A 22,228-nucleotide genomic window follows, 5' to 3' on the forward strand; every position below is an offset into this window, starting at 1 on the left:
ATTGGAATTCCATCACCTCCACAAGCTTTGTTCGTAGTGATGCTTTCTAAGGCCCACTTGACTTCACATTCCAGGATGTCTGGCTCTAGATGAATGTGAGTGATCACACCATCATGATTATCTGGGTCATGAAGATCTTTTTTTGTACAGTTCTTCTGTGTATTCTTGCCACCTCTTCTTTATGTCTTCTGCTCTGTTAGGTCCATACTGTTTCTGTCCTTTATCGAGCCTGTCTTTGCATGAAATATTCCCTTGGTATCTCTAATTTTCTTGAAGAGATCTCTAGTCTTTCCCAGTCTATTGTTTTCCTCTATTTCTTTTCACTGATCACTGAGGAAGGCTTTCTTATCTCTCATTGCTATTCTTTGGTACTCTGCATTCAAATGGGTGTATCTTTCCTTTTTTCCTTTGCTTTTTGCTTCTCTTCTTTTCACAGCTATTTGTAAGGCCTCGTCAGACAGCCATTTTGCTTTTTTGCATTTTTTTTTTTCTTGGGGATGATCTTGATTCCTATCTCCTGTACAATGTCAGGAACCTCTGTCCATAGTTCATCAGGCACTCTACCTATCAGATCTAGTCCCTTAAATCTATTTGTCACTTCCACTGTTTAGTCATAAGGGATTTGATTTAGGTCATATCTGAATGGTCTAGTGGTTTTCCCCACTTTCTTAAATTTAAGTCTGAATTTGGAAATAAGGAGTTCATGATCCTTATGGATATACTGAGAGATGATGCTAAACATTCTACAAGGCACAGGACAACAAAGTTACTTGGTCTCAAATGTCAGTGGTGGCAGGGTTGAGAAACCTTGCTTATCCCAACCACAAGCTCCTTGCTCCTGTCTTCCAGTAGCTGACCATGCCCTTTACTTCACTGAGGAAGCAGAGGTGAACTGACATGAATATCCTCAGATTTCTGGCCTTCTCATAATGTGTCCTGAGCTGTAAAATAGGGATCTTATTAGTGCCTGTCTCATAGGACCATTATGATGATTCTACTGTCTCTCACCTGTTACTGTAACAGTCTTATAACCAGTCTTCCTGCCCTTATCTCTCACCTGTTACTGTAACAGACTTATAACCAGTCTTCCTGCCCTTACCTCTCACCATCACTCTTTCCACACTGCCACCATATGACATTTCTAAAAATACATCTCATTAGTTCATAACCCTCCTCTTCAGGGGTGTACAATGCTGGTGGGAAAAGTGTAAACTTCTTAGTATGGTATTGGAGGTTTCCTGATTTCCTGAAGGGTGTTGTGTTTGGTGGGACAGTTCTCCAACTTGCAGATATGCAGGGATCCAGGGTCTTCTCTTGTGAGTCTGTTCTCTTCAAGGGTCTCATCATCATCTGCATTCAGCTGATGAAAGGAATGAGCATGGAGGAAGACATATGAGAGGATTTTATTAGTTAGGCCTAGAAGTGGCACACATTACTTTCACTTGGATTTTGTTGGAGAGATCTTGGTCACAGGACCATGCTTAACTGCAAGGGAGACTGGGAAATGTAATCTAGCCAAGTGTCCAAAGAAGGCAGTGAGGAATTTTGGTGGATGGCTGGTGATCTTTGCTACATTTCTCACACCTTTGTTTCTTTGTTTGCTCACCTTTTGCTCTTCATTTTAAAAATATTTGAGTCCCTTCTATCTCTGTCCCTTCTTCAGAGCGCTCACATCTTTGTTACCCTCTGATGCTTGATCATTTTCTACCATTGTGATTTTGGTGTCTTCCCTATTAGCCTGTAAGCTTCTGGAGCACTGGGATTATTGCTGACTCATTTCTGTTTCTCAAGCGTTTAGTTTCTTACATATTTATTGAGTGAATGAATACATGCATGGCTGTTGAGTAGAAGAGTAGTCAATTGCTAAAGTTCTTTAAAATTCCAGTACTCAAAGATTCTATGTTTTCAGTGTTAGAAATTTTACTCTAAAAATAAGGCACTGGTAATTTGTGGCAGATTAATTTACATGTGATAAATATATAAATATTTAAATGCTGTAATTTGTTATCTACCTTGTGTGAATGTATCTCTAATATCATTTTTTCTTTCTTGTAGATAATTTTAAAATCTGTGGTTGTTAATGAGCATAATCTGCTGGACCTTGGCACATTTATGCAGTACGTGAAAGCTAATGAGATAAACATGAAATTGACTTTTAAGAGTTTGGACACAAATAATGTTGGTTTGTTTTTAATACAACTAGTAATTTTATCCAAAAATTAATTGTGTTTTAGTAAAGGTTTATTTTTAGGTGTTTGGCTTCCCTGAAAGGTTATTGAAAACTCATTTATTTAATTCTGTCATTTGTTTTATTATTACTTTTAAGAAATATTTTTAAATGATGTCATTTTTATTTACATACTACCTTTCAAAAAGAAAACCACCAACAAAAAGGTTATACCCTTGAGTAATATGCTTTTTAGCTAAAGATCTGAGAAATATTTATTTCATTTTGGTAAGGTTTTTCATGAAGCTCCATGTGACAATGGTGGTTAAGCTGTCTGGAAAGATTAGTAGAAGTTACCTTAGTGAAGAGTAGGGAAGAGTGGTCCAAGCAGAGGAAATAGCTTGTTGGGAGGCTGTGGTCACCTTGCGGGAGTAGGTCATGTCTGAGAAACTAGAGGAAGACCAGTGAGGGTGAAGCTGAGAGCAAGGGGAAATGTCAGAGATGAAGCTGGGAGGCTGGCACAGGTAGGATCATGGAGGGCCTTGGGGTCTGGGAAGGTTTCTGGACTTGATCATTAAGGGGAATGAGGTGGGAAGCCTCTGAAGAGTTTTCAGTAGTGGCGGTAGTAACACCATCATATTTGTGTAGAGCATGGACTGGCATTTTGAGCTACTGTGGGACTGGGTTGATGGGAATAAATGACTTGGGAAACACTTAGGCACAGAACAGACCACATTTGGTGGTTGAATGTGTAGTAGGCTGAGGGAAAGAAGAGACAAGAATGACTTATTTAAGCAATATTGGAGATAAACTTTTTATTTATTAATATAAGAAATGTCATATGGACTTTCCAGTCTGTCTTGGCAAGTAGAAAAAATAGTTGGGATGTTGATGTTTTATGGCATGTTGTGATAATGTGCTGAATACTGCATTACTGTTTGCCTCTGAATATTTTCAAACCTTCCAGTTGATGCTCATTTTCTTTATTCCTTTAAAGGAGTGATTGATCCTTCAGAAATTATCAATAGTCTCAACTTAATAGGTATACATATTTCTGAAAAAGAGGCATTGAAGATTCTTGAAAGGTCAGCCCTTACATATTATATACATTTTAAAATTAATTTTTATTTACTTTAAAACCTTTTGGGCTCCCCTTGTGGCTTAGACAGTAAAGAGTCTGCTTGCAATGAGGGAGACCTGGGTTTAATACCTGGGTCAGGAAGATCCCCTGGAGAAAGAAATGGCAACCCATTCCAGTATTCTTTTTTTTTTTTTTAATTTTATTTTATTTTTAAACTTTACATAATTGTATTACTTTTGCCAAATATCAGAATGAATCTGCCACAGGTATACATGTGTTCCCCATCCTGAACCCTCCTCCCTCCTCCCTCCCCATACCATCCCTCTGGGTCGTCCCAGTGCAGTAGCCCCAAGCATCCAGTATCGTGCATCGAACCTGGACTGGCATCTCGTTTCATACATGACATTTTACATGTTTCAATGTCATTCTCCCAAATCTTCTCACCCTCTCCCTCTCCCATAGAGTCCATAAGACTGTTCTATACACCATTCCAGTATTCTTGCCTGGAAAATCCCATGGATGGAGGAGTCTGGTGGGCTACAGTCTATGGGGTCACAAAGAGTCAGACATGACTGAGCAACTTCACTTTCTTTCTTTCTTTAAAACCTTTTTGGGACTTCCCTTGCAGTCCAGTGGTTAGGACTCTGTGCTTTCACTGCAGGGGTTGTGGGTTCAATCTCTGGTTGGGGGAACTAAGATCCCTCATGCTGTACAGTGCAGCCAAAAAAAACCAAAACCAAAAACAAACCAAAAACCCCACAAGCAAACAAATAAACAAAAAACACAAACAGCTTTTTCATTATGAAAGTGAAAACTGGAAATTTTATGAAAACATGAATAATGGCTCATAATCATTGTTTGCTATCACTCTTCTACATGATATATTATCTGCTTTAAGTCTCTTAAGACTTCAGAGGCAAAGGCTATTATTTTCCTTGTTTTACTGAGGTTAAGTAACTTGCTCAAGCTCACCATAATCCACCTCTGCAATATTAATCCATTGATATAATTTTATATTTATTTTATATTTATGCATATATCTTTTTTTTTGTTAAGATCATATACTTTACACTATTAGTCAATCCATCAAGCATCCAATCAATCAAGTCACCTATCAATCAGATATTGATTGATGCTTTTTGCCACACATGGAGTAGCCAGTGAAGATTCAGTGGTATAAACGATATGGTCCTGGTGCCCATCCTTGCAGAGCTAATAGTCTATGGGGCTGAGGGGAGCTGAGTTGCAGAGTGGTGAAAGTTATGATAGGGACACATAAGAAAACACTGAAGAAAAGTATCTCTATTAGGAAAGAGAGCTGAATTTTGTCAACTATACAGCTTTTTTCATTTAACCTATTTTTTAAAAACTTACTTTTGGCTGTGCTGGATCTGCATTGCTGCATGGGCTTCTCTATTTGTGGTGAGCACGGGCTACTCTCTAGTTGCGGTACGCAGGCTTCTCATTGCTGTGGCTTCTCTTGTTCGGAGCATGGGCTCTAAAGTGCTCAGGCTCAGCAGTTGCGGCTCCTGGGCTCTACAGCACAGGCTCAGTTGTGCGCACAGGCTCAGTTGTGGCGCACAGGCTCAGTTGTGCGCACAGGCTCAGTTGTGGCGCACAGGCTCAGTTGTGGCGCACAGGCTCAGTTGCTCCCAGGCATGTAGGATCATCCTGGTTCAGGGATCAAACCTGTGTCTCCTGCATTGGCAGGTAGATTCTTTACCACTGAACCACCAGGGAAACCCTTCACTTGACTTATTTATTTAGCGTACTGTAGTAGTAGATCTGACATTAAACATTCCTGAGATAAAGCTAACTTGTTATGAACTATTTCATTCAAGAAACATACAGACCAATAGAGAATTTTATCACAAACAACCATACCGTCACTGGGTTTGTCATATTTAACATTTTGCCATATTTGGTTCAGATTTTTCAAATAAATAAATCATTACAGACAGCTGAAGTTTTCAGTGTCTTTAAACCCATTTCCTTCTCTTCTGCCAGAAGTAACTACTATCCTGAACTTATCATCCCCATACACATTTTTATCTCTGTGTATATTTTACTACCTACATATCCTTAAAGTATGATACTGCTTCTCATATTTTAAGACATTATTTAAATGGTGGCATGCTGCATATTTTTAAAATCACTTTTTCTAAATATTATATTTTAGAGATTTGTTGATGTTGATGCCTATAGCATCAATCATTTTAGTCAGTGTACAGCTTCTATTTAATGTATATGATTCAATTTACTTATGAATTCTCCTGATAGAATTTAGGTTTTTAAAAAAATTTTGTTTTGTTACTAGTACAAAACAATGCTGGAATGAATAGTCTCATATTCTTGTTCATTACTTGCAGTTCATCTTGTTCATTACTTGCAGTCAAGTTGCTTGACTGTAGGATATACAGACCTTTAATTAGATATTACAAATTTTTCTCCAAAGTGGTTGTACCAATTTAGTATTCTACTAGAAATGTATTTCCTTCCTATTACTTGATACTATAGTCTTCTTATATTTAAATATTTTCTAAACCCATGGGTCAGAAATATTGTCCTGTTGTTTTAATATAATTTGATTTAATTTACTTATATTCCTCATTGCTAGTGAGTCTGAACATCTTTTAATGTATTAGCTGGCCATTTGGATATTACCTCCCTATGAATTACTTAAGTTAAGTCTTTTGCCTACTTTTAAGCTGAATTGGTCATCGTTTTTTTAATGGTTTGTAGCTGTGCTTTCATAAATTCTGGATGTTAATCCTATGATGGTTATATGCACTGCAAATGTCTTTTCCCAGCTTGTTTCTTATTCTAAATTCATTTTTTGTGTTTTTGTCATTGTGCGGAAAATTTCAGTTTTAAGGTAGTCATATTTGTCCATCTTTTTCTTTTATGCATGTGCTTTTAACACCTTGAAAAATTCTTCCTTACCCTGGGGTATAAAAATGTTAACCTATATCTTATTTTTATAATTTTGCATTTTACATTTAGTTCTTTAATTCATCTGTAATTGATGTTCATGTATGTTATAAAATTACATGTCCAGTTTCGTTTTTTTCTATATGGTCTGTTGTTCCATCACCATTAATTGACTGGTCTCATCCTTTTCCCACAACTTGAAATGCTTACCTCTGTCATATTATTAAGTTTCCATCTGTATGTGGATGTGTTTCTCATCTCTTTTTTATTACATTTGTCTGTTGTGCATCATTACCATCTCCTAATTGCTATCACTTTAGAATACATCTTGATATCTGGTTTTACTTTCTTCATCTTCAATAATGTCAATGCAATTCTTGGCCCTTTAATCTTCTATATGCATTTTAGAATCAGCTTATTTGGATACATATACAAATATGCACATGTGCATACATACACTCATATACCCCTTTTGGAACTTTTTTTGGCCGCACCATGCAGCATGTGGGATTCTTAGTTCCCCAACCAGGGAATGAACCCATGCCCCCTGCCCTGGAAGTGTGGAGTCCTAACCGCTAGACCTCCGGGAATTTAATTCCCCCCTTTTGGAATTTTGATTGCAATTGCATGTAATTTATAGATCCATTTGGGGGACAAGTGATGTATTTATGCTGTTACATTTTCTGTTTCATGAATATTATGTATGTCTTTATTTTTTAGATCTTCTTTAATGTCTTTTAATAAAATGTTATATATTCTCTATAAAGCTCTTATATAACTTTTGTTGGATTTACTCACAGAAACATGGTTTTTGTTGCTCTTCTAAGTATACAGAGGAATTTGATTTGCTATTACTTCGTTTAGAATTTTCATATCCATGTTAATAATCAATACTATTGCAAGGGTTAAGATGGAACCTTGTTTCCTTTCTGTGGTCTACAGGGCTCCACGTGGTCTGGCCCACCTCTCTAGTCTTGTCATCCAGAACTCTCCTTCCACTCTGTGCTCCAGGCCCACTGAGCTTTCAGTCTTAAACAACAACAACAGCAACAAACACCCTGGAGTCTCATTCCTTCAACCCTTTTACAAACTGTTCTTTCTGTCTGGGAGACCCATTCCAGCTCCTTCACTTGGATATCCCCTGCTTATTTATTAGGTCTCTATTCAGATGTGACTCTGACCTCTGAAACTTTTTTGGTTTTGCTGGTATTTGCTTTTACAACTTTACAGATGGTCATCTGTCGTATTTCCTATTCCAAACAGACTGTAAAGCTGGGACCAAAATATATTACCCATTATTTTATAGTCAATGCCTAGTACAGTGTCTGGAACATACTAACAGATCAATACATGTTTTCTGACTGTTTTAATATTGTCACAAAAACCAAGGGTGGAGAGTATCAGATTTAACAGGAGGGACTGGTGACATAAATATTGAAAAAAAATTCCTTAGATCTGCTCATTTGAGATTTCTGGGCCTCTCAGTGAAAACAGTTTCAGTGGGTGGTAAAGGGTTATGTCAGATTACACTGGGCTACTGAACGAATGGGAAGTGAGGAGGTAGATATGATGAATGTTGTTTACTGATTTGGGAAGTTTAGATAAGATGGAGAAGACGACTAAGCAGGTCTTTTTACATTATATTTTTATAATTTTTTGAAGGATAGGAGAGATTTGTGGAGAAGTAGTCATGACAAAGAGAGACATTTGTTGGATACGTTGTAGAGAAAGGAAAGTAATGATTGAGAAGGAGTAGGTCCAATAGCTCGAGAGAGAGAGAGGGTCCTTGAATAAGAGTCAACATGTAGTTCTCGGAGATAAGGATAAAAGTGGGTAGAGAGAAATTTATTCATTCATTTACTGAGTGCATGCTATTTATCTAGATGCTAGGGATGTAGTAGTGAAGGAAACAGGCAGAAATTCCTGCTCTATGGAACACACAATAATCAAGAGGAGACAATAGTAGAAAAACAAATTATCTTAGATGGTGATAAGTGGAAAAATAATAGAAGGGAGGAAAACAGTATGGATGTGTGAGTGATAGGGGAGTTGCAGTTTTAGATATGGTGAGTTGGGAAGGCCATGGTGGTGACATTTGTGTAGAGATTTGAAGAAGTGAGGAAGGAGTCATGATGGTCTTTGAGGGAAGGGCAGTCTAGGCAAAGGAAGTAGCACAAGCAAAGTCACCAGAAAGGCAGTATATCTGACAAGGTTAGGACACTGAGAGGGGAGCAGTGTGTCTGGAATAGAGTGAATGAGGAAGAGGGTGGTAGGAGATGAGCTTTAAGAGGTAACAGGAGTCAGATCACATATGATCTTGCAGGAAAGAAGGAATTTGGCTTTTGCCCTGGTAAGTCATTGGATGGTTTTAGACAGAGGTATGACATGATTTTAGATTTTAGGATCATTCTGGCCAATGTGTTGAGAATAGGGGGGACAAGGGTGAGAGTAGGAAGGACAGGTATGCAATAATACAGACAGCATTTGAGGGTGGCTTGTACCAAGATGGAGGAGGTAAGTAGTGATTGGATTCTGGATGTATTTTGAAACGTTCACAATATTTACTGCTGAATTGTGAGTGGGGTGTAAAAGAAAAAGAATAGTTAAGGATAGTGCCAAGATTTTTGGCCTGAGCATCTTAAAGAATGGAATTGTCCTGTATCGAGAGGGGTAAAACTGTGAGAAAAGCACGTTTGGGATGGGGTAGATATCGGAGTTCAGGTTTGTTTTTGTTGCGTTTCAGATGCTAACCAGACATCTAAGTAGAAATGTTAGGTGGGCAATTTGAAATAGGAATCTGGAGTTCAGAGGATCACTCAAGAGAGACATTTGAAAGTCATAGCCCCATAGATGGTATTTGAAGCCATGAGACTGGAAGAGATAACCAAGAAGAGAGTATAATGCTCTGAGTCCTGGTGTTCTCTGATGTTTAGAGGCAGGGGAGATGACGGCAAACCAGTGAAGGAGACAGAGAAGGAGCAGCCAGAGGAAAAGGAGGAGGGCTAAGAGAACACTGTATTCTGGAAACCAGATGAAGAAAATGTTTCAAGGAGGAGAGAACTGTCTTTGTCATATGCTGCTGACAGGGTAAAGATGAGGACAAAGAAGGTGCCATGGAGAATACTGGTGTAGTAATAGTAGTGAGAGCCTGATGGGAGTGGGTTCAAAAGAGAATGAGAAATTGGAGACAGAAGGTAGATAGCTCTTTAAAGTAATTTATTTATGTCTATATTTTTGGCTGTATATGTGCATGCATGCTAAGTCACTTCAGTAGTGTCTAACTCTTTGCAACCCCATGGACTGTAGACTGCCAGGCTCCTCTGTCCATGGGATTCTCCAGGCAAGAATACTGCAATGGGTTGCCATGCCCTTCTCATTTTTTGGCTGTACCATGCAGCTTATGGGATATTAATTTCCCTGTCCAGGGGTTGAACCTGGGCCCCCTGCATTGAAAACTTAGAGTCTTAACCACTGGACCACCAGGGAAGTCCCTAGACAACTCTTTAGAGAGTGTTACTGCAAAGGCAGAGATCTAAGAGGTGACTGTTGGGAAGGTTGCGTTAAGAGGTTTTAAGATGAGAACACTTCAACACTCGTGTTTTATCGAGAAATGGGGGACAACATGGCCTGAGAGTGAGAGTCAAAAATTGATTTGGTGGCTTGAGATGTGTGAAAATTAGCAGTAATCACTGAGGAAAATGAGAAAGGGTGCTACCTCAAACAAGTAACTTTGAAATTTTGGGAACCTCACATTTCAAAATGATATATTTCATTATCTTTCTTCACATTCTTAATTTCATTCAAAGATTTGAGAAATTCCCTGATGAGAATTCTTAAAATTAGTTTACTATTATCTCATATTAATGAAAATTCTATTTCCATTGATATTTGCATTTCTTATGATATTTTTGACATTGGATATTTTATATCCATAGAAAAGAAAATTGCCTTTTGAGATCCATAACCAAAAAGGGTAATTGTCAGCCATCATTTTGATTGTTAAAGGAGTTACAAGATGAAGTTACAAATAGGAAGAAGGGGAAATATTTAAAGGAGAAATGCTAGAAGGTTGAGATGTAGTAATACTGACAGCTTGTGAGTTCTTTATAATTTACAAGGCCTTTGTACATATAATCCAGTTTAATACTCTAATAGCTCTGTTTTGTAGGAATTATTCCCATATAAACCAAAATTTAGAGACGTGAGATGCACTTTCTACATCACAAAAGTAACAATGTGCAGAACTCAACACAGCTCAAATTTTAAGAATGAGATGTCATTTTGATAATGCTTTTTAAAATGTATGAATTGTAATTTGTATTAATTTATAGCATGGATGCTGATGGGTCACTGACAGTGGATTGGGATGAATGGAGGAAGTATTTTTTATTTAAACCTGCAAGAAATATGGAGGAAATTGCCCATTACTGGAGCCATTTTACCGTAAGTGGTCTCTTTTTAAGAATTTGTATGTCTTATTCTATGAATCATGGGTGGAAATGTAATGCGTTACATACTCTTAGAAAATTGTGGGGCCGGAAAATTATTTAGTGAGGTTTTGCTGATGAAAAAAGTGATGCTATACTATACTATAAGTGATATTTCCTCAGAAATTTGTATGATGCTAAAAAATCTGAGTCGACATGTAATATCTGCTTCAACTAAAGTTTCAACCTGCAAAAGGCACACATCTGTTGAGAGGAAGTACACTCTTAAGAGTTGATTACTCCTACTCAGCACCATCATTTTGTGTTGTAGTTGCTTATTTTCTTGCCTGAAAAGTAGGGAATGTGAATTGCAGATTGCTGTATTATATAACACTTCACTGATAAATATTTGTTGGATGAATGAATAAACTTTGAACAGAAGTTTTTGAAAGAGTGTTCGAAGCTTTAGTTTTTTCCATATGCATATATACTTCATAGTCGGCATAGGTCTTGTCTGTTGGTGCACTTAAAAATCTATGCTTCATAATTTCTTAAAGTTCTCAAAATTTCTTAAACTATCTTAAAAGTTTTGCTTAGTAACTACAAACTAAAATCTATACTATTCTGTGTCTCATGATTATATGTATACAGTTGAACCTTGCACAATGCAGATTTGAACTTCACAGATTTACTTATATGCATATTTTTTCACAGTAAATATGTACTAAAATACTACATGATCTGTGGTTGACAATGGATATGGAGGACTAAGTGTAAAGTTCTACATGGGTTTTTGACTGTACCTGGGATCAGTGCCTCTAGATCAGATCAGATCAGATCAGTTGCTCAGTCGTGTCCGACTCTTTGCGACCCCATGAATTGCAGCACGCCAGGCCTCTCTGTCCATCACCAACTCCTGGAGTTCACTGAGACTCACGTCCATCGAGTCAGTGATGCCATCCAGCCATCTCATCCTCTGTCATCCCCTTCTCCTCCTGACCCCAATCCCTCCCAGCATCAGAGTCTTTTCCAATGAGTCAGCTCTTCGCATGAGGTGGCCAAAGTACTGGAGTTTCAGCTTTAGCATCATTCCTTCCAAGGAAACCCCAGGGCTGATCTCCTTCAGAATGGACTGGTTGGATCTCCTTGCAGTCCAAGGGACTCTCAAGAGTCTTCTCCAACACCACAGTTCAAAAGCATCAATTCTTCTGCGCTCAGCCTCTTCACAGTCCAACTTTCACACCCATACATGACCACTGGAAAAACCATAGCCTTGACTAGATGAACCTTTGTTGGCAAAGTAATGTCTCTGCTTTTGAATATGCTATCTAGGTTGGTCATTCAAGGGTCAAATATATACATGCATCCATATGTCCTATCTCTGAGAAATGGAGAAGACCAGTAGGATCACAGTACTATTGATAGATAGAATAATCTTACGTCTTAGCTGTGATAGTGTGCCTTCTCTACTCATAATATGACCCTTACAAAACAGTCTAGTTACCAACATTCTTTCAATAAATATGTAATCATTAAGAGATTTTTTCCTTTAGGAAGTGTTCATTCTGTACCTTCCTTTTAGAGATGATTAAAGCAAATTCAAGACAATGAAAAATACACTTATTGTATGCCTGTGTGCATGCTAAGTCACTTTAGTCGTGTCCGACTCTTTGCGACCCTATGGACCGTAGCCTTCCAAGCTCCTCTGTCTGTGGGATTCTCCAGGCAAGAATACTGGAGTGGGTTTCTATGCCCTCCTCCTGTATTGGTAGATGGGTTCTTTACCACTAGTGCCACCTGGGAAGGCCATTGTATGCCTAATATATGATAAGTTTTCTGTTTAATAATGAGATAAACAGCAAACAGGCATGGAAAGTGCTTATTTTGAAAATTAACTGATATAGTGTTGGTGATAACCTACTAAAGTCATTTAAAATGAGCTCAATGAACTGCCTTTTGGGTATAGTGTTAACAAAGGGTGCTTCATTTGTTCCATGGGCAGGTCCACTGTCTGGTTTATAGTAATTTCACAGGATACAAATGTGCTTGCAACTCTAGCTGTACAGCCCAGAGGTAGAAAGCAGCCACTTCTGCAGGGTGGAAACAGTGTCGGCTCTGGTTCAAATCCCAGCTCTGCCATTTACTGTCTGGGTGAGCTGGAGTAAATTATTTAATCTCTCTGGGCCTCAGTTTTCTTAACTGTAAAATTGGGGTAGTAATACTTACTTCTCTTAGGGTTATTATGAGAACTGAAGATGACACATATAACTTTAATACAGCACTGAGTTTGCTCTATAAATGTCAGTTTTTATTTCTTAAACAGATATTGAGCTATTTCCTAGTCATATTACTGCTAATGACTAAGCACAGCCAAGCACTTGGAGGACTAATTGCTTTCAAGCACTCTATGTTTTACAATTAATAATATTGGTAACTGACATTCACTGAGTGTTTTTTAGTGCCAAACATTATGCTGAGTGCTTTATATGCTCTAAGTTACTTAATTTAAAAAAAAAAGTCTATCCAGTTATGTATTAGTATTGTTCCTCTTTGCATTTGAGGAAACTAAGTCACAGAGGGTTCATCCAATTAGGAGCTCGGGGATTCAGGATTTGAATCCCGCTTGACTCCTGAGCCTAGGTCCTTAATCATGACATACGTGATCAAACTTCTAGACCCTCAAAAAAAAATCCTACTTGTAATATATATACCACAGAATTTATTATCTGCTCTGCACACTACATGGGAAGGCCCAGGTTTTTTAATCAATTACACAGGAAAGTGCTTCTAAATGTATTGTCATATATTTTATATTTGCTTTGTTAAAAGTGAATGGAACAACAGACTGGTTCCAAATCGGAACAAGCACATCAAGGCTGAATATTGTCACCATGTTTATTTAACTTACATGCAGAGTACATCATGGGAAATGCTGGGCTGGATGAAGCACAAGCTGAAATCAAGATTGCCAGGAGAAATATCAATAACCTCAGATATGCAGATAGCATATTAAAAAGCAGAGACATTACTTTGCCAACAAAGGTCCATCTAGTCAAAGTTATGGTTTTTCCAGTAGTTATGTATGGATGTGAGAGTCAGACTATAAAGAATGCTGAGCGCCAAAGAATTTATGCTTTTGAACTGTGGTGTTGGAGAAGACTCTTGAGAGTCCCTTGGACTGCAAGGAGATCCAACCAGTCTATCCTAAAGAAAATCAGTCCTGAATATTCACTGGAAGGACTGATGCTGAAGCTGAAACTCCAATGCTTTGGCCACCTGATGGGAAGAACTGACTCACTAGAAAAGACCCTGATGCTGGAAAAGATTGAAGGTGGGAGGAGAAGGGGACGGTAGAGGATGAGGTGGTTGGATGGCATCACTGACTTGATGGATATGAGTTTGAGTCAGCTCCGGGAGTTGGTGATGGACAGGGAAGCCTGGTGTGCTGCAGTCCATGGGGTCGCAAAGAATCTGACACTGTAGTGGGAATTCTTCATAATGTAGTTTCATAGCCTTGAGAAATTCCACAGAAATAGCACCTGGAAAAACAGCATATATTAAGAAACTGTGTTAATGATTATCTTTCATGTTTTTCTTAAGAATAATCTCCTTGTTACAAACCCCAAGGCCAAACCCAGAAGGGAGTGTGACTGGGATCATGAAAGCATGGATCCTGAACCACCTGGGTTGGCATCAAGCATGAACACTGCCTACGCACTTGCTGATTGTTCCGGAGACTAGCCCTAAAGGGAATGGCCTGGGGTAAAAACAAGGAGATCTGGACTGTGTCAGTGTAGTGTCTTGGGAAAGATATGATCAAAAATTCTTGTAGTCTGAAATTAGGAATAAAAGCTGGACTCAGAGTGGACTCTGCACCTCAGTCCAATAGTGGCTGCAGATCCCCTGACACATTGCACCAGACTTCATATTCTGTCTTCATTCTCATTGCTTGCTCCCGGACTATTAGGGCAACACGACATGAGTGAGCGACTGAATTGAACTTGTTAGAAGTGAAAAGTCTGACTGAAGATAATAGGAGAATCCGATAGTCTTGAACACTGAAGATACTTATATATTATTGCCTCTTAAATTACTATTCTCACCACTGTGTGCATAGCCTGTATTTGACTATGGGGCATCCTTGATGGCTCAGTGGGTAAAGAAACCGCCTGCAATGCAGGAGACACAGGAGAGCTAAAAGTATTTATTAGAATTTGACAGATTGTTCTTTTTGTATTTAATCTTAGACAAATAATTTTATATTGAAAATGGTATACAGATTTTTAAATGGTTGAATTGTAAAGGTTGTCCTAAGCATGATACAAAAAATTGTCAATTTATATTTTTAATATATATTAATTTTATAATTGACAGTATTTCAAGCTAATTTATGAGTTATTTAAAGTTATATTAGTTGGTAAATACAAAATTCTAGGAAAGGCTGATATTAATTTGCTGTGGAGATGAAATATATAAAGAATTTATACCTTATTAGGAGATAACGTTTCCATTTGAGATCAGCTAACTATAATGTTATGTAAAATTTGTTTTGATAGGGAATTGACATGGGAGATAGATGGACTTTCCATAACTTAATTGATGAAAAGAGAAAATCTGGCCATCTGTGGAAATATCTGTTGGCTGGAGGCATAGCGTGTACGTGTGCTCGAACATGTACAGCACCGCTAGAGCGTCTGAAAACCCTCATGCAGGTGTGTTGCATAGTTCGTGTACATGATTTTGAGTAATGTGAATAATGTTTGATGCTTTTAAAAAGGAGGATTTCAGAAGTCTTAATAATATTTCTTGATTTTGTCATGTGCAAATTGCTTCATTGCCAGTAATCTAGACTCAGTTATTCAAAAGTTCCCAGACACTCAACTCACCTTGAGGGTGCAACAACCAAGTGATATACCATTCTCATTCACATGCATTTTGGAGTTTTGTGATGGAGACAGATTTGCAAATAAATAATTAAATACAACCTAGTACTAGTATTCTAGAGAGGGCAAAAATTAGGAAAATCTTTTTTTTTTTTTTGGTGGAGTCTGGGAAGGGAAGGCTACACAATACTCTTAATTCTCTTCCTGGACTGGAAATTGTGACAAGAGACAGAAAGTGGTCAGGGTTGCACTCCCTCTTTATTCCTTATCAAATGCAGAGCCCTGTAGGTAGAATTCTTCAGTTTTCTGAAGTGTTGGGTCCCTTTCAAATTGATGCAGGCAATGAAGAAATTGCCTGAGCCTCGTGGCCAAGTCTCTGGTTGTGACCGTTCAACTGAAACCAGATGAGAAGGGTGTCCACCCTCCTCATTGCTCTATTCAAGGCAGAAATGATGGACCTATAACAACATTCAGTCACTGTCTCCTTTTAGCTTTCTTGGGTCACCACGGAATAAATCTGTTTCTAACTTTTATAGAAATATACAAAGCAAGGGAGCATGTCTGCCTGCTGGTATTCTGAGTTCAAAGCAGGGGAAAGGGACAGGAGGCCTACTGTGCATATTTACTTACTTAATTCATCTGTTTTTAGTCCTATGCCTCACTGAATTCTTGAATTCTGTATTCCTGAGTTAAGATCTCTGCTTCCTCCAGAGAATAAAGCTTCATGGATTTTTTAGGGAAAATTTAGTTCTATGTGCTTTCCCCTCCTCAGACCCGTAAGTTACAACTTTTACTTTGCTAAATTAGTTATCACTTTTCCATTTGCTTTCTACCTCCCCCAAATCTGATGAAACCACTAGTACCTTTACCCCTACAGATTAGTAATGAGGTGACCATATAATTTTCATTTGAATCAAGACACTTTTAAAAAAGAAAGGGGTGCTTAATAATCATGGAGGGATAGCTTTTGGGCGAATTGGGATAGATGGGTGCCCTAGTTATTGCCTGCTTTGTTACTTTACTATCGTTTTTGTGTGGTTTTGGGAGGACGAGGAAATAAACATGTGGGGCCATTCTACCACTTTTTCTAAAAGTCAGTATCTTACATGTCTAAAATTATTTTTCTTTTCTCTTTGATTGGCAGTTTGGCAGAATATGGACATCAAGGTCAAAAATGCTTTCCCTTAGAACTTCTTAAGGCATTGTGCTATTATTTTCTAGCATTCAGTGTTACTTCTGAAAAGTCTGATGCCATTTTGATATTTTGTAGATTACTTGGTTTTCCTCTCTGGAAGCATTTAGTCATGCCTCTACCTTGGGCTTTCCCAATGGCTCAGCATGCAAAGAATCTGCCTGCAATGCAGAAGACACAGGAGACACAGGTCAGGTTCCTGGGTGGGGAAGATCCCCTGGAGGAGGAAATGGCAACTGACTCCAGTATTTTTGCTTGAAAAATCCCACTGATAGAAAAAAAAAAAAAATCCCATGGATAGAGGAGCCTGGCAGGCTACAATCCAAAGAATCTCAAAAAGTTGGACATGACTGAGCAACTAAGTACTACGTTGGGTATTCTGAAATTGTACAATGTGAGTTTAGGTAGGTTCTTTTCAACCCATTGTGCTTGACACTTAGTGGGCTCTTCTTAACCGTAAACTTAGGTCATTCCTCAGCATTAGTGTATTCTAGTGTTTCCTCCTTAGTTTTCTTCACTTTATTCTGTCTGGAATTCTTCTGGTTGAATGGTTGAATGTGGTACCTCCCAGACTGACCTCCATGCAGCTTGTGTGTGTGTGTGTTAGTTGCTCAGTTGTGTCTGACTTTTTGTGACCCAATGGACTGTAGCCTGCCAGATTCCTCTGTCCATGGGATTTTCCAGGCAAGAATACCAGTATGGGTTGTCATTCTCTTCTCCAGAGGATCTCCTGACCCAGAGATTGAGCCTGGGTCTCCTGCACTGCAATCTTATCTTTTCATAAATATTTTTATTACTATGTCATTTTACTTGACATTCTAGGACATTTCTTCAGTACTGTTTTTTAACCCTTCTATTGAACTTCTTATTTTAGTAATCACAGTTTAAATTTCTGAGAGCTCTTTTTATCCTTTTGATTGATCTTTTTTCATAGTGTCTTTTCTTGTTTGGTATTTCTTAAAATGAATTCAATATCATCTTGATTCTTTCTGAGGACATTACAGGGTTCTTTATGTTGTTTTGTTTTAGTTAACTGTAGTTTCCTAAATTGTCGCTATTTTCTGTGGATTTAATTATTCTGTTTATCTTAGTTTTGGGTTCTATGCTGCCTTTCCTCCTTCACATATATTATGACCCTTTATTGTTCTTTTATATTAAAAATGAAGAATGGATATTTTAGGTAGCTTGTATAGATTTCTTCTGCAGTTGTGTTTTCTAGCTATGTTTCTCCCACAGATTTTTTTCTTTTTTTACAAATTGAGATATAATTGACTTATTATATTAGTTTTATGTGTACAGTATAATGATTCAGTATAGGTATGCATTGCAAATGATCACCACAATAAATCTAGTTAACATCCATCACCATATATAGTTACGTTTTTTTCTTCTGATGAGTTTTCAAATCTACTCTCTTAGCAAATCAGAATTTCTGTTATAAAAGGAATTTATACATCTGTTTATTTGCATTGTCTTTCTGTCACCAAGAAAATCAAGGAATGACCACAAGAAATAAATCCCTGTGAGTCAGCCTTTTGAAAACTCCACACGTTTTTTTTGTAGTCTCATTATCAGCTTCACTCTTCTTCTGTGTAGGGCAGGCTTAAGCTTCTGCACTCCGCACTCTCCACCTCTCTGCTCTGGGACGCTGAGATAGAGGACCAGGGGGCAGCAGCCCTTCTCAGGTCTAGCCCTGCTCTGCTCGTAGCACTGTCACTTTTCCTTCATATACATTGACGCTAAAAATTAGAATACTCATGGTGAATTGAACCTTTTGTCACTGTAAAGTGATCTTTGTCTCTGTAAATGCCTTTAGTTCTGTTTTGTCTGACATTAATATAGATGCACTCCCTACTCTTGCTTGGGATTTGTGTTACATATCCATTGTCCTTCTTTTACTTTCAGGCTTTCAGCATTTGTATGTTTTAGATAAGTTACAGGTAAATGGCATATAGGTGGTTTTTATTTTATTTTATATATTTTTCATTTGTTTGGCTTGCCAGCATGGCTTGCAGGATCTTAGTTCTACTGTGGATTGAACCAGGCCCTCGGCAGTGAAATCACAGAGTCCTTACCACTGGACTGACAGGGAATTTCCTGGATTTTGTTATATTTTAAACTGGAAGACTTATTTCATTTAACTGTTGGTATACTTACTGATATTTTGTTCAAGGCTGCCATCTTATTTTATGCTTTCTATTTGTCCTGCATGTTCTAAGATTTTCTTATTTTCTTTCTTGCCTTCACTTATATTTTTTAAAGTTATTCTACTTTTTCCCCCCCTCCATTAGTTTTTGATGTTGTTTTTTAAAATATCACTTGGAGTAATAACTTGAGGAACTATGATGATGATATCCAACTTGAGACTAGATTTTTATTTGTTTCTGTTAGGTGCTTGGGAGGAGTATCAATCTGGGATCACATTATTTAATTCAGATTTGAGTCTTGAAGTTCCCAGAACCACCCAGCTGATACAAAGCCATGCTATAAGTCCTTGCAGAGGCTGGTTTCTTCTGGTTTACCCTTACCATAAGGGGATAGACCTGCAAAGTCCCAGTTTAAAGTGTAGATGGTTCTTCAGAGACCTATACCTTCAGTGAGCCCTGAGCTTTGTCTTTTGTTTTCTGTTAACCCAGTGAGGCAACAAAACAATGAGTTAACTTTATAATTGTTTTTTCTGGGTCCAGAAATACACTTGAGTGCTAATCCTACCTTTCTGGATTTTCTCTTCTCTCCTAGATACTGGCCTTGGAATACGTCTCTGTCTTGTTAGCTCATGGATACCTTTAAGAAAACTTTAAGAAATAAATATGCCATTGGCTTTTTCAGTTATCCTTACTTGGAAGTACATTACTTCCTTATTACCCAGCTTGCCATTACTGCAGGTGAATTCTATACATCAGTTCAGTTCAGTTTAGTCACTCAGTTATCTCCGACTCTTTGCCGACCACGTGAACTGCAGCACGCCAGGCTTCCCTGTCCATCACCAACTCCCAGAGTTTACCCAAACTCGTGCCCGTTGAGACGGTAATGCCATCCAACCATCTCATTCTCTGTCGTCCCTTCTCCTCCTGCCCTCAATCTTTCCCAGCATCAAAGTCTTTTCAAATGAGTCAGCTCTTCACATCAGGTGGCCAAAATATTGGAGTTTCAGCTTCAACATCAGTCCTTCCAATGAACACCAGAACTGATCTCCTTTAGGATGGACTGGTTGGATCTCCTTGCAGGCCAAGGGATGCTCAAGAGTCTTCTCCAACACCACAGTTCAAAAGCGTAAATTCTTTGGTGCTCAGCTTTCTTTGTAGTCCAACTCTCACATCCATACATGACTACTGGAAAAACCATAGCCTTGACTAGACAGACCTTTGTTGGCAAAGTAATGTCTCTGCATTTTAATATGCTGTCTAGGTTGGTCATAACTTTCCTTCCAAGGAGTAAGCGTCTTTTAATTTCATGGCTGCAGTCACCACCTGCAGTGATTTTGGAGCCCAAAAAAATAAAAGTATGCCACTATTTCCCCATCTATTTGCTGTGAAGTGATGGGACGGGATGCCATGATCTTAGTTTTCTGCATGTTGAGCTTTAAGCCAACTTTTTCACTCTCATCAAGAGGCTCTTTAGTTCTTCACTTTCTGCCATAAGGGTGGTGTCATCTGCGTATCTGAGGTTATTGATATTTCTCTTGACAATCTTGATTCCAGCTTGTGCTTCTTCCAGCCAAGCGTTTCTTATGATGTACTCTGCATATAAATTAAATAAGCAGGGTGACAATATACAGCCTTGACTTACTCCTTGTCTTATTTGGAACCAGTCTGTTGTTCCATGTCCAGTTCTAACTGTTGCTTCCTGACCTGCATATAGGTTTCTCAAGAGGCAGGTCAGGTGGTCTGGTATTGCCATCTCTTTCAGAGTTTTCCACAGTTTATTGTGATCCACACAGTCAAAGGCTTTGGCATAGTCAATAAAGCAGAGATAGATGGTTTTCTGGAACTCTCTTGCTTTTTTGATGATCCAGTGGATGTTGGTAATTTGATCTCTGGTTCCTCTGTCTTTTCTAAAACGCACTTGAACATCTAGAAGTTCGTGGCTTACGTATTGCTAAAACCTGGCTTGGAGAATTTTGAGCATTACTTTACTAGTGTGTGAGATGAGTGCAATCGTGCAGTAGTTTGAGCATTCTTTGTCATTGCCTTTCTTTGGTATTGGAAAGAAAACTTACCTTGTCCAGTCCTGTGACCATTGCTGAGTTTTCCAAATTTGCTGGCATATTGAGTGCAGCACTTTCACAGCATCATCTTTCAGGATTTGAAATAGCTCAACTGGAATTCCATCACCTCCATTAGCTTTGTTCGTAGTGATGCTTCCTAAGGCCCACTTGACTTCACATTCCAGGATGTCTGGCTCTAGGTGAGTGGTCACACCATCGTTATTGTCTGGGTCATGAAGATCTTTTTTGTACAGTTTTTCTGTGTATTCTTGCCACTTTTTCTTAATACCTTCTGCTTCTGTTAGGTCCATACCATTTCTGTCCTTTATTGAGCCCATCTTTGCATGAAATGTTCCCTTGGTATCTCTAATTTTCTTGAAGTGATCTCCAGTCTTTCCCATTCTATTGTTTTCCTCTGTTTCTTTGCATTGATTGCTGAGGTAGGCTTTCTTATTTCTCCTTGCTATTCTTTGGAACTCTGCATTCAAACGGGTATATCTTTCCCTTTCTCCTTTGCTTTTTGCTTCCCTTCTTTTCACAGCTATTTGTAAGGCCTCCTCAAACAGCCATTTTGCTTTTTTGCATTTTTTTTTCTTGGGGATGGTCTTGATTCCTGTCTCCTGTACAATGTCACATACCTCCATCCATAGTTTATCAGGCACTCTGTCTATCAGATCTAGTCCCTTAAATCTATTTCTTACTTCCACTGTGTAATCATAAGGGATTTGATTTAGGTCATACCTGAATGGTCTAGTGGTTTTCCCTACTTCTTCAATTTCAGTCTGAATTTGGCAATAAGGAGTTCATGATCTGAGCCACAGTCAGCTCCCAGTCTTGTTTTTGCTGACTGGATAGAGCTTCTCCATCTTTGGCTGCAAATAATATAATCAGTCTGATTTTGGTGTCCACCATCTGGTGATGTCCATGTGTAGTGTCTTCTCTTGTGTTGTTGGAAGAGGGTGTTTGCTATGACCAGTGGTTTCTCTTGGGAAAACTCTATTAGCCTCTGCCCTGCTTCATTTGCCTGTTACTCCAGGTGTTTCTTGAATTCCTACTTTTGTATTCCAGTCCCCTATAATGAAAAGGACATCTTTTTTTGGGTGTTATTTCTAAAATGTCTTGTAGGTCTTCGTAGAACCGTTCAACTTCAGCTTCTTCAGCGTTACTGGTTGGGGCATAGACTTGGATTACCGTGACATTGAATGGTTTCCCTGAAAACGAACAGAGATCATTCGGTTGTTTTTGAGATTGCATCCAAGTACTGCATTTCAGACTCTTTTGTTGACTATGATGGTTACTCCATAAGGCTTTTGATATGTAGTCACATTTATCATACATTA

The 22,228-nt window shown here is 38.4% G+C and overlaps 1 protein-coding gene across 1 annotated transcript in view; it reads left to right on the forward strand.

Moving 5' to 3' along the window:
- Window positions 1-1,190: 1,190 nt before the first annotated feature.
- LOC104981784 (calcium-binding mitochondrial carrier protein SCaMC-1-like) overlaps window positions 1,191-22,228 on the forward strand; it is a 58,950-nt gene continuing 37,912 nt past the window's right edge. The window contains 5 exon segments of the mRNA XM_010831032.1: window positions 1,191-1,196; window positions 2,056-2,182; window positions 3,165-3,252; window positions 10,511-10,622; window positions 15,163-15,320. Of these exon segments, the coding sequence (XP_010829334.1) occupies window positions 1,191-1,196; window positions 2,056-2,182; window positions 3,165-3,252; window positions 10,511-10,622; window positions 15,163-15,320 (491 nt within the window).

This window comes from Bison bison, unplaced genomic scaffold, assembly GCF_000754665.1.
Source record: "Bison bison bison isolate TAMUID 2011002044 unplaced genomic scaffold, Bison_UMD1.0 scf7180017864519, whole genome shotgun sequence".
NCBI lineage: Eukaryota > Metazoa > Chordata > Mammalia > Artiodactyla > Bovidae > Bison > Bison bison.